The 17919-nt window shown below is 43.7% G+C and overlaps 2 protein-coding genes across 3 annotated transcripts; one reads left to right on the top strand and one right to left on the bottom strand.

The window, feature by feature from the left end:
• The first annotated feature begins 1685 nt into the window (after positions 1 to 1685).
• selenos (selenoprotein S) lies at positions 1686 to 10210 on the top strand. Of its 2 annotated transcripts, XM_083662133.1 has the most exons (7): positions 1686 to 1918; positions 5353 to 5481; positions 6453 to 6559; positions 6763 to 6852; positions 6941 to 7013; positions 7308 to 7359; positions 9485 to 10210. In XM_083662133.1, the coding sequence occupies exons 1-6, from the start codon at positions 1819 to 1821 to the stop codon at positions 7331 to 7333; spliced, it is 525 nt and encodes a 174-aa protein (XP_083518259.1). In that variant the 5' UTR covers positions 1686 to 1818; the 3' UTR covers positions 7334 to 7359; positions 9485 to 10210. The 2 variants fall into 2 exon arrangements, with proteins under 2 accessions (XP_083518259.1, XP_083518258.1); XM_083662132.1 differs by lacking the exon at positions 7308 to 7359.
• A 1353-nt stretch (positions 10211 to 11563) lies between these two features.
• snrpa1 (small nuclear ribonucleoprotein polypeptide A') lies at positions 11564 to 17617 on the bottom strand. Its single transcript, XM_083662281.1, has 9 exons — positions 17453 to 17617; positions 15311 to 15458; positions 14854 to 14932; positions 14452 to 14498; positions 14263 to 14365; positions 13693 to 13772; positions 12961 to 13036; positions 12558 to 12651; positions 11564 to 12031 (listed from the first exon to the last, which is right to left on the bottom strand). The coding sequence occupies exons 1-9, from the start codon at positions 17532 to 17534 to the stop codon at positions 11880 to 11882; spliced, it is 861 nt and encodes a 286-aa protein (XP_083518407.1). The 5' UTR covers positions 17535 to 17617; the 3' UTR covers positions 11564 to 11879.
• Between the last annotated feature and the right edge of the window lie 302 nt (positions 17618 to 17919).

Raw genomic sequence — 17919 nt, 5'->3', positions numbered from 1 at the left:
TAAAAAACAAACCCCTCATTTACAATAAATTAACCTAACAGTAATTTACAATTAACCTAACACTACTGGTCAGATAATGCACCACCAGTGTTTTGTTTTGTTTTGTTCACAGTGCAGTGATGAGCGCGACGTCATACCATATATGGATTACCTGCGCTCAACGCTGAACCAATCACTCTGCTCAGAACGTTTGGCGTCAGTCATGACGTCATAAACCCTTCCCGGCGTCCCAATATAAGTGCTGGAGGTTGAATCCTCAGCAGTCTACCAGTCTACAGTGACCTGAAAACGTTCTTTACTTACTATGACTACATCTGCAGCTTCTTACCTGCTTACCACTGACATGGCCTTGAACCGGCTCAAGCAGATGACAGAGGAGCTCCATGCCGAGAGGGAGGAAAATGCTTCCTTCAACAACCTCTGCCAAGAACTGCTCAGAAGAGACCAGGACAACCAGAAACTGTTTGGGAGAGAAAGGAGGAGGGCTGAGGTGTTGGAGAGGGAGAAGGCTGCCTTCCAACAAGACAACGAAGACGTCTACAATTTAATCCTCCAAGGAGAGAAAGCCCGGTTGCTGGAGGAGAATGCCTGGGAGCAAAAGCTAAAGGCCCTCACAGAGGAGTACAGCCTGCACACTGACCGTTGCCAGCAACAACAGCATGGCAGAGATGGACAGCGAACGGTGTCCAACAAGCCTTCCCCACCGAAGAGGTTGGCAAGAGGCCTGAACTTCAAACGAAGAAGAACCGTGCTGCCACCTCTGGATGGAGCGGTCCACCAGCGCGCCGACGACGTAGACCTTGGAGTGGTCGAAGGTGCGCAGGACGTTCGGGGAGTCCGCGGGTGTCCATCTCTGAAAATTACCACACCCGTGGACGAGCCACCTGCTTATTCATCGTTATATCCACCGTTGGAAGCGTTCCTTTAAATTGTTAACTCAATAAACGATATAGGCTATCAGTAGGCCTATCTACAAAATACAAATACAAAAGACTTGCCTGTCCCTACAAACTCCAGGTGGATTTATTGCTGGCCTTATCTTCTATTTTTTATATTCTACATTTTATGTCTGGTTTTTAGGACGTTACATTGCTGCAAGTTTAAGTCTGTATGTGCCCATGTGTCTTTTATCTTTTTGTATCTGTATCTGACTTTCTGTATGTTGGCACTTGTTGCACATTACAACCAATTTCTGTGAAAGCAGACAATAAATGAACTTGAACTTGAAAATACTGTGTAGCGTCCTCTGTTTCTGTTACCATGTATGCCATGTATCATGTGAATTGTGTGGCAGTGGCACTAACAGTCATAAGCATTGCAGACACGAGTGTTGCAGGGAACATGGGAACATGTAAAAGCTGTAAAGCTTCATGTTTAAAATCAATAAAATAACAGTTCACTTCACACCTCTCAAATGGTAATACTACAGTAACGGTATAAAATACTGTTCCACTCAACTGTTCAATGAGTTTTCCCACTGGACAGCAGGAAGCTAATAACAACACGTCATCCCATACTGTATGCTATATTGGACCAGCCGGAGGGACATGACGAGTGACGATTGGTCAGGTTTAGGCATTAGGAGTGATGATTGGGTCACAGGCTGGGTTAGGTCCCTCCCCCGTCCCTCCGGCCGATCCATTCTATTGGAATAGTTAGTCTGCGAGCATGCTAGCGAATCTTAGCCAAGATGGTTGACACACGGAAGAGCCACTACGGTCCACGACAAATAATAACTAACGCTATATAGATCAATCTAGCTATACAGCGGATAACTCAAGCAAGTAGTGAGCAACTGTTAACGTTATTGTGTCAGAAATGGACGATGTGGAGATTGTTGATGTTGATGACGATGGCGTGCCTCAAGTGGAGAGGGGTCCCCTCAAAAACCAGGATATTGGCTTCCTGAATCAAGCTGGTAACGATAACTTTCGATTCGCTCGATTAATTTACTTTAGCTATTACCCTTAACGATAGTTTATTGTCTCTTTGGGTTGGGCTTGGTGGCTGTTTGGTAACAGTACAGACTAGCATGCTAGCTAGCTACTGTCGTGTCGACTCACTGTTGAAATCTATGCCATTAGAATATTTACCGACAAAGATGCACAGTTGTTATGTGAGAACATGACGCAATACCTGTCAGTGTGGGGGGAAAGCAAGCAGTTTATTTCAAGGAAATCTATTTTTCTTCTTCTTCTTAGTAGTATTAGTATTATGTTGGGTTTGGTTCTCTCACACAATACATAATGATGACCACTTTGAGTTAAACGTGAACGCTCTTTACTTGACAACCAGTAGGCTAGTACAATATATAGCCCCGTTGTAACTCTCCGGGTAGACGATGCTACCCTACAAGAGTCCCGTATCCGTACATACTAAAAGGCCATGTTCAGACTAGGAGGCCATATCTGATTTGTGAACTTTAGTGACCTATTAATGACTTTATCCAGATTGGTTTTATGAGTCTGGACGCTCCAAGTCTGATTTGTGTCACTTGTCCCAAACCATGGAGGTAGTTTCCAATCTGCTTTCGACTGATGTGACTTCAGTGCAGACAGATCCACCAAATCTGATTTGAACATCACTCGCAACCCTCATCAAATGCTTCTGCACAGGAAAACCAGTCAGCAATGTACGTATTTACTGACGCCCACGTCGTTACCATAGCAACCCATGCAGATAGGCTGTTTAGGTCTGGACACACAGATCCGACTTGAGAATCAGATTTGTGGCAGTGCGGACACACTCCCAAATCAGATTTGGGAAACCAATCAAGATGATGATGATTAATGACTTTATCAGCAAATCAGATTTGCTTGTAATGTGAACATGGCCTAAGACAGTGGTTCCCAACCTTTTATGTCATATGTACCTCTTAAGCTGTTTTTCCATGCCGATAGTACCCCCTCACTCATGTGTGTTGATGATTCTCCTAAATTTGTCGTTTAACTTTTAGTTGAAATGCAGACAAACAAGTAAATCCATACAAAATATTTGTTTCACTGAACTGCTGGTGTTTGGGCTTGGCCTTTTTTTCCCTTTTGTCACCAGGCCCCCCAAACCTGTTTCTGGAGTGACAGCAACTGAATGTTTTTGAACCATTTATCAGCATAGCAGTTGACACTTGCCAGGGGGAATAGTTGCAGCGCGGACGTACCATTTTAACATTGGGCTTATGAAATGACTTGGAATGCCATATATATATTTAAATCATTTTGGAAGTAAATTGTAATCTCAAATCTTTCCAAGTACCCCCTGCAAGCTGCTCAAGTACCCCTAGGGGTACACGTACCCCTGGTTGGGAATCACTGGCCTAAGACTTGCCTGCAACTCTCGCTCCCAAGCTGTCTAAGTCAGCAATACGCTATAGTATATACGCACGACGTATTTACAAGTGTCACAGAAACATTTCAAAGCCACCTACTAGAGCAGAAGGGTTCATTGCTTCTCGACAGAGGGATTTGAAAACTCGATGCTGCTCATAAATGCCTCTTTTTATGCGAATTATGGGTAACGCTTTAGAATACAGCCCGCAAATAAGCATGTAGTTAGAGTATAACAACGGGGTTTAGGGCTGTAGTTATAGTCTAACTACGGGGTTTAAGGAGTGTAGTTATAGTATAACAACGGGGTTTAAGGAGTGTAGTTATAGTATAACAACGGGGTTTAAGGAGTGTAGTTAGAGTATAACAACAGGGTTTAAGGAGTGTAGTTATAGTCTAACAACGGGGTTTAAGGAGTGTAGTTAGAGTATAACAACGGGGTTTAAGGAGTCTAGTTAGAGTATAACAACGGGGTTTAAGGAGTGTAGTTAGAGTATAACAATGGGGTTTAAGGAGTGTAGTTAGAGTATAACAACGGGGTTTAAGGAGTCTAGTTAGAGTATAACAACGGGGTTTAAGGAGTGTAGTTAGAGTATAACAACGGGGTTTAAGGAGTGTAGTTAGAGTATAACAACGGGGTTTAAGGAGTGTAGTTATAGTCTAACAACGGGGTTTAAGGAGTGTAGTTATAGTCTAACAACAGGGTTTAAGGAGTGTAGTTAGAGTATAACAACGGGGTTTAAGGAGTGTAGTTAGAGTATAACAACACTCCTTAAACCCCGTTGTTAGACTATAACTACACTCCTTAAACCCCGTTGTTATACTCTAACTAGACTCCTTAAACCCCGTTGTTATACTCTAACTACACTCCTTAAACCCTGTTGTTATACTCTAACTACACTCCTTAAACCCCGTTGTTATACTCTAACTAGACTCCTTAAACCCCGTTGTTATACTCTAACTAGACTCCTTAAACCCCGTTGTTATACTATAACTACATTCCTTAAACCCCGTTGTTATACTCTAACTACACTCCTTAAACCCCGTTGTTATACTCTAACTACACTCCTTAAACCCTGTTGTTATACTCTAACTACACTCCTTAAACCCCGTTGTTATACTCTAACTACACTCCTTAAACCCCGTTGTTATACTCTAACTACACTCCTTAAACCCCGTTGTTATACTCTAACTACACTCCTTAAACCCCGTAGTTACCCTGTAAGTACAGTGTGGTACCCCGTAATTAGCCTATAAGTACAAACATTTGTCCCCTGCTTCATAATACAGCCCGCGACCCTGTAGTTAGACTATAAGTACAGATCTTGTTACCCTCTAGTTAAAGTATTTTTTCACTCCTTAAACCCCGTAGTTAGACTATAACTACACTCCTTAAACCCTGTTGTTATACTATAACTACACTCCTTAAACCCCGTTGTTATACTCTAACTACACTCCTTAAACCCTGTTGTTATACTCTAACTACACTCCTTAAACCCCGTTGTTATACTCTAACTACACTCCTTAAACCCCGTTGTTATACCATAACTACACTCCTTAAACCCCGTAGTTAGACTATAAGTACAGATCTTATAATTCACTCCTTAAACCCCGTAGTTAGACTATAACTACAGCCCTAAACCCCGTTGTTATACTCTAACTACATGCTTATTTGCGGGCTGTATTCTAAAGCGTTACCGAATTATGTGCTGCTGGTGACATTATTTTTTACCAAGCTTTCGACCAGAGTGGCGCTGTTGAGTGCTGTGACGGCTGGGAGCTCTAACCCGCAAAAAATAATATCACCAGCATAGAATTTGGATGCAATCGGATGTCGGAGACGGGTAGGAGAGCGTTTTGAACGGTCGAGTCCCCCAATTGACTTATGGAAGTCGGTGTGTCGCTCGTTCGAGAGCGTATATGGGGCTAGGTGTTTACTTTTGACAGACAGCAAAGAGTTTCCCTCCATGCTTACTTTATCGTGAAAGTTGTCACTTGAAGATAAACGGTTTGCTCCTGCCACCCACAGTAGGGGACGTGTTGGCCCACTATGGATGGCACCTGCTTGTTGTGACTGTACTGGTCTACCTGCTGATCCAGCATCTTATGAAGAAGAGAGCCAGCCGCGCCAACAGCAGCCCCTCCACCCAAATTCAAGGTGAGTTGTCGATTCATCAATGACATACACTTCTCAATTCTGATGTCACCAACAAAGAAATGCCCATCACGTGTAGAGAATAAATTCACGTCAATAAAAAGCAATGTTTGCCACAACAGTCAGTTTGTAAATACTTGTTGGATTTTTGAATGTGGCTCAGGACTATTCACTTGAAGGTGATAGTTTGGTGACCTTCATCTATCACATTTGACCAAATAGTAATATCTTGTCAGTCATCAGTCATTGGGTTTAGTGAATCAACACCCTTGAATAGAGAGGCAAAGTGAACGTCACTTCCTGCTTTTCTCCCTGTACCAGCGCTGAAAAAATATGAATGGCGGTGAACGGAGCATAACGTTACTTTTTTGATCCCGTTTGAATTGTGCCACGGGTTCAATTTAAAACGTAACTTTGCATGTCAAGAAAGTCGCAGTTTGTCGCCAAACTGTTGCACTATAAGTTATAAATCAGAAAGACTAAATACACTGTCGCGCCTAAGTGATGTCACTTTCTCTACCGGCAAAGCTGAAGACCGGCGACATGCCACAAGCTTCCACGAGCTATGTGGTTTTGATACGAAACTAACCCCTACGTTTCAGTTTGACCACAAACTGCGACTGTCTTTACATGCAGAGTTATGTTTTAAGTTGACAAAATTAACGTTGGCACCCCGTGGCACAATTCAAACGGGATCAAAAAAAGTAACGTTATTCTCCGTTCACCGCCATTCATATTTTTTTCAGCGCTGGTACAGGGAGAAAGCAGGAAGCAGGAAGCAGGACTCTCTATACTGAATTAAATAGTGGGAACTCCCTGTAACATTAGATTGATCATGATTCGCTGGGAGATAAGTGTCAGTGTCACAAAGAAATCCCCGCCCAGAGCTTTGTTGTGTGAGCTTAACCAGAAGAACACACACTGCCTGTCCCAGTGTCCTGAAATTGAGACTGACCACCTAATTTGTCGCTTAGATGCCCTGTCTGTGGTGAGACGACAAGAAGGCCTGGAGGCAGCCAGGAGGAAGATGCAGGAGGAGTTTGATGCCAAAGCAGCGCTGTTCAGAGAGAAGCAGAAAGAGGTGAATTTGAGCAACACACATTTTGGCTCGTTCACACCAACAATTTTAGCACATTTTCGCTCGCTTTTAATTATTATTATTATTATTTTTAATAATTCAAGTGAAGCTTTTTGCTCGCCTTGGTGTGAATGCACACAGTTAGCAAGAAGATCACCTGTCACTGATGTCACATCTGAACTGGAAATGTTATGTGTCCTGAGCAGCTGGAGGAGGAGAAGAGGAGGCAGAAAATCGAGGCGTGGGACAGTATGCAAGAAGGAAAGAGTTACAAAGGAAATGCAAAGCTCCCTCCGGTAAGAGTCAAGCCGAGCGCGATTGCGATAATGTAAAGATGTACGCAAAGCTGCTTTGCCCTGACGAATGTCACTGTTAACACTGCAGACCGAAGAGGCCAGCTCATCGACCACGGTGCCCAAACCAAAGACCAACAAGAAGTCGCTACGCGATGGCGCTGGTATGTACTTGATTATTTCTTCATGAAAAGACATGACCCGGTAGAGCAAAAGTGTCCTTTGCAGGGCCGACCCCGGGTCTCGAGTCCGACCCGTATTCCTTTGCCGCATGTCATCCCCCCCCCTGATGTTTGTGTTGGTCTCGCAGCAGCTGTGTTCATGTCAGGGGTTATGTGTTATGATGAGGGTTTGTGCTGGAGAAACAGCGCCCTCTTTCTTTTCTGCTGTAAAGTAAAGTTTCTGTGTGTTTTTTTCTGGTTTTCTGCCATTTTCCCCCCCAATTTTTCACCCGACAGCGAGGGGTTTCACCAGCAGGAAGTAGCGCGTGTCTGTAGGAACGGTGGAATGGTATGTGTTTTTATCTGGGTGTGTTTTTTTTAACACGTTCACTGCCAATGACGTATTAATCCGTCAAAAATAATCCAACGGTTGACTGCCAATGACGTATTAATACGTCAAATTTTTTTTTTTTTTTTTTTTTGACCGTGGGATGTGCATCTAACCCTTTTACATCTCTTATATAATTATTGGAGCCACCGAACGTTTACAACCCATTCCACCGACCCACTAAGTGGCGACAGTGCTCTCCTGACTAGAGGAAGGCAAGCAAAAAGCAGCCATTCTCATGAAAATGGATGGGGGAAAACGCTTTCGTTTTCGCGCTGATTGCTGGCGATGCGGGATTGCAAATTTGCATAATAGATTACAGGTGGAACACACTTTGAAACACGCAGCATAAATATGACCAGAATCGCAAAAGCTTCATCAAAGCTCTCAACCAAAACTCCAAGAAGCGAGCGAGTCCATCCAGACTTCCTCAAACAGCGGCCGCGCAGACAGGCAGCAGCAGCAGCAAAGCAGTGAGACTGGTGACAAGCTTGTGACGGCCGCTGCAGCCAAGAAGAACGCCCACGGAGGGAGGAGTTGGAAGCAGAGGGGGGTTTCCTGCTGTTATGGAGGAAATTACTGTTCAAAACTATTGTTTAGATGTCTGACGTCTTACTGATGCCAAAAATGAATGGTTAAACTGACTGTTCTATCGAATTTCACAAAAAGCCGTTTATCTCTGAATAATTTTTCTGACGCTGAAACCATGCTGTATTCAACTGCTAATGCTTACATAACTACTAACTCTACAAACTAACTCTTTTAGACAGAGAAAGCACACATTCTATTAGTTCTTTTGAGATATTGTGTGTTCACAAAATCTTAGCAGAAAATAATCCTCGGGTCAGGCCCGCTCCAACCCATTACGCAGAGTACGCAGACTGCGTAGGGCATCACGTGACTGAGGGCACCAAAAAAAAAAAAAAAATTTTTTTTTTTTTTTTTTTTTGGTGCCCTCAGTCAGGCCACTCACTGAACAGCAGGCCAGGCGCCGCCTACTGGTTTACTAGTGGTTTTATTACTTTATTCAGGGTGCATCTCATTGTAAAATTGGACTCGGCCCAAATTGGGCTTCAAACGGCCCAAATTGGGCTTCAAGCGGCCCAAATCTGGCTTCAACCGGCCCAAATCTGGCTTCAACTGGCCCAAATCTGGCTTCAACTGGCCCAAATCGGGCTTCAGACGGTCCAAATCTGGCTTCAAACAGCCCAAATCTGGCTTCAAACGGCCCAAATTGGGCTTCAAACAGCCCAAATTTTTCGCCGCCGCCCTTCGGACGCCGGCACGCACGTCGGCCTGTATCGGCCTGGCCTGCTTGGTATCTAATGCCCGGCCTGAATTATGATCCCAGTCCGCCCCTGCTTGCATGTACAGTTTAACAATCACTTGTTTGCTGACATGTACAGTAATTCTAACAATTGTTTGTTTCCCACATGTAATGAAATGTGAGATACACTAGTATCGTTCATAATTAATGATTTTGCAGTCTTTCGTTTGACAGTTATTGAAAGTTTTACGGGGGGGGGGGCACCACAGAACAATTACGCTTAGGGCACCCAAATGGCCAGGATCGGCCCTGCCTCGGGTCTTGAAAGATGAGCCAGAATCCTCAAAAAACCCCTCTGGCAGAAGCTAACTACAGTAAAAAAAAAACGTCTGGCAGTGAATGTGTTAAAATCTGGGGTAGTGTTAGAGGCACTACCCAGATGAACGGTGGTGGTATGGTACAGTATGTGTTTTTATCTGGGGCTAGTGTAGAGGCACTACCCAGATGACCAAACTGGGGGGAATAGCGTGATCCTCCCATGCGCTATGTCCTGCCCCCGATCGCTGGTCCCTGGATGGAAATAAGTCCTGGACTTTATCGTGCTATCCCTGACAATGTCATTTATATGGTTTCACCCTGTACTTGGAGTTTGTTAAATAAACTAAACTAAACCAAAGAAGAAGCGGCTGGCGACTGCACATATTGAGAAGCGCTGCTGTATCCTATAGTTTGAGAACGTCCATGAGCTATATTTGGTTGTGAAATTAAATAGGCCTACTGTATGTGAGTTTGACCCATACTTTGCTCTGTGTGTTGCAGGCTACAACCCCCTGACAGGAGACGGAGGAGGAGGCTCGGTCACCTGGAGGCCGGCCAGGAGAGGCCCATCGTCCGGTGGATGAGGTTAGAGGAGGGTGGGAGCCGCTGATCTGTGACTCCTGACCCGATGACCTTTGACCTCCCCGACTGCACACTGACCTACTGAACCAAGCTGCCAGCTCTTCACTAAGCCTTCACAGTTACTGATCGAGGCGTTCTTCTTTCATTTGCCCCGCCCTCTAGCCGACTGTTTATTATTTTTGCGTTATTATGACAGTTTGATTGCTGTCCCGTTTTCTTTGCTGCAGTTTTGTGCTGTTGCCTTATTAAGAACCAAATCTGATTTCCGTCAGTCTTTAATCATCCTAGTGAGGGGGCGACAGTGTTGAGTTTAAAGCTTCTAATGATGTCATTCCTGTAAATGGTAACATAACCAGTGGGTTTGGCTGATGATTTTCAGAGTCAGTGTTTTTTTTCCCTTAAGTTTATTTTTATTTGATAATATATTTTCATATCTTTGTCAATGTGTACCACCAATAGCTTTAGAGTAGATATTGTTACAATGCTCTTGTTAACTGGTGGACATACCATAAATACATCAAAAAAAGAATTGTGATTATATAGATGCTGAGATTTTGATATTGATCTGTCTTGTCAAGAGAAGGGAAGACCTATGTTCAGTTGTGTTCTGCACATTTTTACAAAATAAAGATAATGTCTCTAGTTTATTTTTTTTACTCTTCTTTTTGTGCATCAGCTGGGGCCCCAGGAGCCAAAGTGGTGTGTTCAGCACACCACATTACCAAAATGGTGTGTTCAGCACACCACATAACCAAGTGGTGTGTTCAGCACACCACATAACCAAGTGGTGCACACCACATAACCAAGTGGTGTGTTCAGCACACCACATAACCAAGTGGTGTGTTCAGCACACCACATAACCAAGTGGTGTGTTCAGCACACCACATAACCAAGGGGTGTGTTCAGCACACCACTTTCTTTTCTCAAAGACTTGAGACTTGAATTGGACTTTGCAAAAAAATGGCTTGTGAGCATCTAGTTTTTCAACTGTAATGAGGGGGCGGAGATGACAGAATTGTCCTTTTTGGGCGAACTATTCCTTTAACTCAAATTGGACATTTTGGCTTAATTAGCCAAGATGAATATGGGGTTGTTTTTGTTCCTTTGTCAGAAAGCTGTATTCAGGCTGTGCCACTGATGGCTTTCATAAGTAGCCTAAATCAGAGCATTTCCATCACCTAGGGACGCACAACGATATATATCGAACCGATAAATTAGCGCACAGGCCCTCTTGAGGCGTCCTTGAGGCATCCTCTCAGCCTCTGGATTGCCTTTGCCACGGGAGGGTCTGGTGAGACGAAGGAGGAGCACGGCCGGGAGTAACCCACAGAGCCGTGATCCTCCATGCAGCGAAGGGCCAATACTGCGGCGTAGCACTAGCTCTATTGCAGCGGATTGGGCGTTCTCGCTTAGCCCTCCCGCGGGCAACGTTGCAGACAGAGTAGTAAGGCTGATCCGTGAGCGGCTTCTGGGACGCGAGTCGGGGTCTTAATTGGCCTCGGCTGGGTCTACTGGGCGAGGGTGTATGATGTTGACAGACCCGAAACACCTTACGACCCCAGATAACATCACTGATGACACGTCCTAGCGCATGCTGCAGTATGTATTTGAGAATATAGCAGCTGAAGGGAAATTTCTTTATCGGCTATAATAATGGCCATACCTGCAATAATTGTAATAATTTTGAGCATAATATGCATCATAATTTAATATTTTATTTCATGGCCATATGTGGCCTTTCTTATCTCATAGTACAAGTCAAGCTGTTTGTGCCTTTGTGTGCCATGCGTGATGTCTCGCACTGCCTATAATTTATATTGACACTGAACATTTGTTTCACAAGCGAAAATAGTATCACATTTTGTCGGGGAGTGTCAATCATATTTTCACTCTTCGCAGGGACAGCAGTGAATGGGAACTTTGTGATATCAGCCTCCTCCAGCCCTTGAAGCTGCTCTCCCTCCATTTCAACCACTGATTTTAAATCATTCCACAAACTGAGAATGTACATTTTATTTATGGCTTGATATCAAATACCAAAACAGCATAGCAAAGCAGGATCGGAGGGGGGGAAAATGAATATAAAAAAAAATCTATACATGTATGCATTGCAATCCAGGAAATTTACAGGAGGACTGGATTCAACTGGACATCAACTGACCAATAAATACACTGGTCAAACAAACTGGTCCAGCACTCATTGCTTAAAAAAAGATTTTAATGTATCCGATCTCACAAAATAAACAACATAATTACTTGTAAGTTCAACACAAATATAAACCTAAGGGGGTGGGGGTGACTGATGTCAGGGTGTTCAGGAGCCATTAACTGGTGGATCCTCTTCCATAAACTGGTCATCCTCTTCCTCGTCCATCCCCTCTCCAGCACCTGGACCCACATGCGGTCCAGCCTCGGTCTCTTCCTCATCCTCTTCTTCCTCCTCCTCAACCATCCCGGCTGGGCCTGCTATAACAGAGACAGCACAGAATCAGAATTATTTTCAAAGAGAACTTTCTCTCTGCTGGTTGTGTGACAGCGCAAAGCAAACGGGTTAAATTGTAGCACCAATTGTCAAACGGTTTGCCGTTTCCACCCGTATTAAGTCCATGTCGCCATTTATTTGTTTGTCCTCTCTTGCCTTAATGTTAGCAATAGCATTATGGATCCCATTCCACTGAGAGTTGGATTTCAAACCCCCGCCCCCTTGAAAAAATCTCCTCGGATCTGGACGAATCACAGAAGTCACTCAGATTGACACGAAAAACAGCGGATTGCGGCGAAAAGTGCCGTGTTTGCATCCCTGAGTATAGCTATCAATATATGCCAAATTATTAGGGCCTATTACATACGAAAAAGTATTGATCAATTAAATAGTCCAAATGAATGAATGCTCGAGTCCAAGTCAATCGACGACGCTCAAGTCCAAGTTGGGTCACGATTTCTGAGAATGAGGCCAGGACTCGTGACCGGAGTCTGCAACACTGCTACTGACCTTGTCTGACGTCCCGTCCGGGGATCTGGCCGGCCTGCAGCATGCCTTTCAACCTCTCCACCTCTGCCAAGGACGACGCGTTAGCGATGGCGGTCTGAAATACAAACACACACTGATCTCAAATCTACTACTGGCATGAATGTGAGAAATTCACTTTATATCCTAATCCTTAACTGTAGAATACACAGCCGATTTCTGAACCTACTAAAGGCAAACGTATCCAAAGCTAATGGGTCCATTGCTATAACACATTACGAAGAAAGAAAATAATGCTTTTCACATTTTAAAAGTCTGTAAACAATGGAAACATAGCTAGCGGAAATTCAGCCCTCAAAAGTGTCAAACGTGAAGATTCCAAAAACATTTTCCAAACACTTGAAGTAAAGCGGGTTAGTAAGTGAACCTTGATGGCTTCCACATCTGCCGGGGTCGGGCCTGCCCTCTTCTTCTCAGGCTGCGCTGCCACACCGGGGGTGAACCTGAAACCAGCGTGTTCTCAGTTACACAACATGAACAGAGACATGTGCTTCTCTGACCTCTCAACCAGTGTAGTACATCTCAGGTGTAGTATCTTTTCTTGAGTCAAATCAACTGATACAACAGGCAATGTCCACAGACAGACAGCAGTCCTTGGCAACACTGTTGTGAAAGGCTGTTGCTTTTGGGGCTTAGTGTAGCAGGCCCATAGAGAGCCAGAGTCCACATCACTTCCTGCTTCAGCATGCGTCCCAAGAGATTTTCATCCGCTGTTTATTTTCCCATACATTTTGCAAAATGCTTATAAAAATAGTTTTACTTGGTCAAACCAAAAAAGAAGAAGAAAAAGTTTTTAAATCTGTTATTTTACATTTTGGTCTGAGTGAAATGTTCTATGGTCTCTCCTGTTTCTAAATATAGCTCAATCGTTTGGTTTGACCAAGTAAAACTATTTTTATATGCATTTTACGAGATGTCTATGGGAAAATAAATGGCGAATGAAATCTGTTGGTGCGTATGCCGAACCCAGAAGTGGGCGTGACTTTGGCTCTCTACTGGGATTGGTAGGTCCGAAATATTGTGTATTATTCAACCGAATCCATCAGTCAGTGTCCAGTGGTTCTGAGGAGCTGCTGTCCATCGAGGACTTTCATCTTACGTTTTGGTTCGCTTGGCAATATCCTTTGCAAGCTGGGCACCCCGTTTGCCCTTGAACATTTTCTCCGCCTCCTGGCGCTCCTATTGGCGATATCACACGGTTAACATGAAAACCCTCCAATCACACACAGTTAACATGAAAACCCTCCAATCAGTTCACAGCCAGCCTTCATTCAAGGAACAAGGCCACCCATCAGACCCAACACACACTCCATCAGACTATTCATTCAACAGGCTATTGTTCTTCTAAACATTTCACAATATCCAGAATCAGTCACACGTCCCTCAAATCTAGAAATAGCTTTTCCCCCCCAGATTATTAGGGACGTCTGACCAAGTCAGAAGTACCGCTACCGGGAATTTAACCCAGGTCTCCGCAGTGGTAGGCGACTGCTTTCACCTCTACTCTACCCAGATGCCCCAGATCTACAAATACTAATAATTGTATCGCCTTTTATACTAGATCTAAAAAAATAATGACAATATGACTGTCTATAACATTCAGAGTTGGATATGACAAGACTTTCCTTGTTGAAGCTTCTCCAAGACCCTGCTGATGATGTGCACTTACCTTGAGCTTCACCTTCTGGAAGTCAAGCACACGTATCTGAGGGATTTTGTTGATGACATAGAGCCGGTAATGTTTCTTGTTCGTTACCGGATTCCTTAACAGACTGGAAGGAATTAAATCATTACAATGGTGCACAGTTACAATCAGGCCGCATCAAATAGTAAAGATTATCTTCCCAAGAAGTCTTACCTGAGAAGGGTCAATGACTTCACTGATGCCAGTGGGTCCAAGTCACCCTTAAAGATGAAAAGGACAGAGTAAAAATGGAGAAATACAAAACTTACATCCTGGACCTTTTGGGCTGTGAATTCCTATTGATCACTCAGGTCCTTCTAATTTGTGTGTATATTGTACATTATATATTGAACTGCACTTTTTGATTTTTGTGATTTTATCTTTTGTATTCTGATGATTGATGTGACCGCTACGCTGCATACTTAGTACTAAGTCAAATGATTACCTACTGTGGCAATAAAAGTGCTTCTGATTCTGAACTTGGAACTCAAAATGGTTGTTCATCTTTTACAAAAAGCTCGCGAGAATCAGATCGGCTGGCCCTGATGTCGTGATGTCTGCTGAAATTTGACTCACCAGCTCCTGAATGTTGTTGCTTGTGAGAATCAGTTCCGTCAGACTTGACAGAGACTGTTCAAGACTTTCCCCAATGCGACTGTACAGAGACAATTACAGATTACAAGCATGAAGCGTGAACTCTGAATGCATAAATACGGCACCTAGTAAAACACAGACTTATTGTGGCTAAAAGGCAGGAAGTAACAGGTGCAAGCAGAACATGAATGAGGGTTTCCAACTTCCAATCCATTTGGTTGGTGATCCAGTGCCGGGGCCCTCGTTAATATTATGCTTGCACCTGTGTTACTTCCTGCCTTTTAGACACAAAATGGGTGAATAGAGTGGCAAGTGAAAAAGGCTAATGTGTATGCCTCATCAATGGAATCTTCATAAATCACTCATATTACTCAAAATATAAATGTTTGCTGGATGTAGTTAAAAGTGACCTAGTAGAGAAGGTCGGGTTCTAACTTACCAAATCCTATTGTTGTTCATGAGCAACGTTTTGAGCCTTCTGAGCATAGGGAAGCCGTCCAGTTTCCTGACCTCATTGTCAGAGAAGTCAATTGTGTCAAACTGGTCAAGAGTAGCTCCAAGATTTTCAAGCACTGGGATCTTGTAACCTGTAACATTTAAGGAGAAACATTATCACTTTACTGCAGATACCAGACAACACACTGAACTTCATTCAAAGATATGGTAACCTTAACGTTAGTTGTGACGTTACATAAGAGGTTTGAGCCTATTCCAGCAGCAAAGCTGCAAATTTAACTAAAATCAGTGCTGCTTGGTAGTTTATATCTATGCCGAATTTACCAGAAGACACAAACGACTGCAAGTGTTGCATCAAACTGGCAGATTTCTGAACGCATGTTGGGGTTGTTTTTTTATGGACCATTTCCATTGTAGTACGAAACATATATACAGTAGAAATTGATCTTAATACAATGTTATGTGAGATGATCTTTTTAACACGTTCACTGCCAACGACGTGTTAACACGTTTTCAGAATCGATTTTTTTTTTTTGATGGTGGATCGTTGATCTGGCCTTTTTGCATCTCCTATTATAGTGTTAGAGCCGCCGGGCGTGTGCAATCCATTCCGCCGACCCACTGAGTGGCGACGGTGCTCAGACTATTGAGAGCCAAGCAAGCCAAGACAGCAGCATGGAAGCCATTATCATGAAAATGGATGGGGCGAAAACGCTTTCGCTTTCGCCTGGGTCCTGGCTGTGGGGGATTGCAAACTTGCATGGTGGATTGCGGATGGAGCACACTTTGAGGCACGCAGCGTAAATATGACCAGAGTCGCAGGGGCTTCATCGGAGCTCTCGGCCAGGGCTCCGGGAGGCGGGCGAGTCCAGCCGGGCTTCCTCGGGGAGCGGCCAGGCACAGCCGCACAGCGGCAGCGGGGCAGTGAGACTGTGACAAGCTTGTGGTGCAGCAGGCCATTTTGCCTTGCAAAATACCACCAAATTGGAAACAGCCATAAAAGGCTTTTAGAATGGGATTTTCAACCCATTCTTTTTTGTTTCTTTTTCGCTCTAATTTAGAGTAATTTAATTTCTATTCAGAAATTTATTTGAGAGGTCGAGAGTATGAGAAAGTGCATTTGCACAGGTAGGAAAGTGCTTGTGACACGGCGCTGCAGCCAAGAACGCCCACGGAGGGAGGAGTTGAGCAGAAGGAAGTTTCCTGCTGTTATGGAGGAAATTACTGTTCAAAACTATTGTTTAGGTCTTACTGATGCCAAAAATGAATGGTTAAAGTGACTGTTCTATCGAATTTCACAAAACGCCGTTTATCTCTGAATAATTTTTCTCACGCTGAAACCATGCTGTATTCAACTGCTAATGCTTACATAACTACTAACTCTACAAACTAACTCTTTTAGACAGAGAAAGCACACATTCTATTAGTTATTTTTAGATGATTGGTGTTCACGGAGTCCTAACAGAAAAGAATCCTCGGCTCTTGTAAAATGAGCCTAGAATCCTCAAAAAAAAACCTGGCAGAACCTACCGACAGCATTGAAAAAAGGCTGGCAGTCAATGTGTTAACATCTTGGAATATCAGACAACATAAAACGTGAAACAACTAAAAACATAACAATAACATAAAGGACAAAATATATCATACAATAACTAACTACGAGGGAGATGTAGCCTTACACATTATGGCAGTTGTCTTATGAATGCGATACTTGCCAACAGACACATACATTTGAGAGCATCATTAGTGGATTGTGAGTCAGTATTGCATTTCAGAAACAAGACAATTTATTTTAGTATTAGTGTCAGCAGCATGTTGAAACTTTGAAAAACAAACAAAACAACTTCAGCCTAAAACCCCTGAGAGAAAGCACATCCATTATAGCCGCGACACGCAACTATAACTTTCCTTTATAGCTGCGTGTGTATGCACGTCCATCAAATAAATGGGAGATGAATTCAACCTTTATTTGAACCAAAGAGCACATTGGAGAAACATCAGATTTGAATATGTACAAATGTGGGTCATTTTTCCTCATACAACAGCGAGCGGCTGGGGGAAAGCTAAGCTAACGCTAAAAGCCAGCCAGCTAACGTTAAGCTAGTCGTGATGGAGGATAGTTTACCTCGTAAATCCAGCTCTCTGTCTCTCACGGGGTTTGTGTATTGAGCAGCCTGCTCAATCAGTTCAGCCGACAGTTTCACCATGTTGAAGACAAAAAACTACAGATAACAAGATGATTTTTTCACTAAACAAATGTCGAGACTTTCCAACCAAAGACGATGTTACACGCTGCCGCCCGGAAGACAGAGTGGTCAGAGGTCAGAGAGCTGATAGAACAAACGGGCGCTATTTCTTTAAGCGCCATCTAGTGTGAGGAGGGCGAAGGGCAGGCTAGTTATCTGTTTACATCTCTTCCCACAACGTCTTTGCAGCCAATACGTGCGTGAACGTGAGGCACGTGATGTGAACGTGAGTCATGATTGGTTGGGAGAGAGAAGGATAGAACCCGGCCCGGCGCGGCGCGCGCAACCTGAAAACCATAACCAACAGACAGTCACAGTTCACAGAGCAGAATGCGGGGAGATACGG

This window comes from Poromitra crassiceps (genome assembly GCF_964638095.1).
Source record: "Poromitra crassiceps genome assembly, chromosome: 28".
NCBI lineage: Eukaryota > Metazoa > Chordata > Actinopteri > Beryciformes > Melamphaidae > Poromitra > Poromitra crassiceps.
Note: the sequence above shows the minus strand (reverse complement) of the source record. Positions and strands in the feature narration are given on the sequence as shown.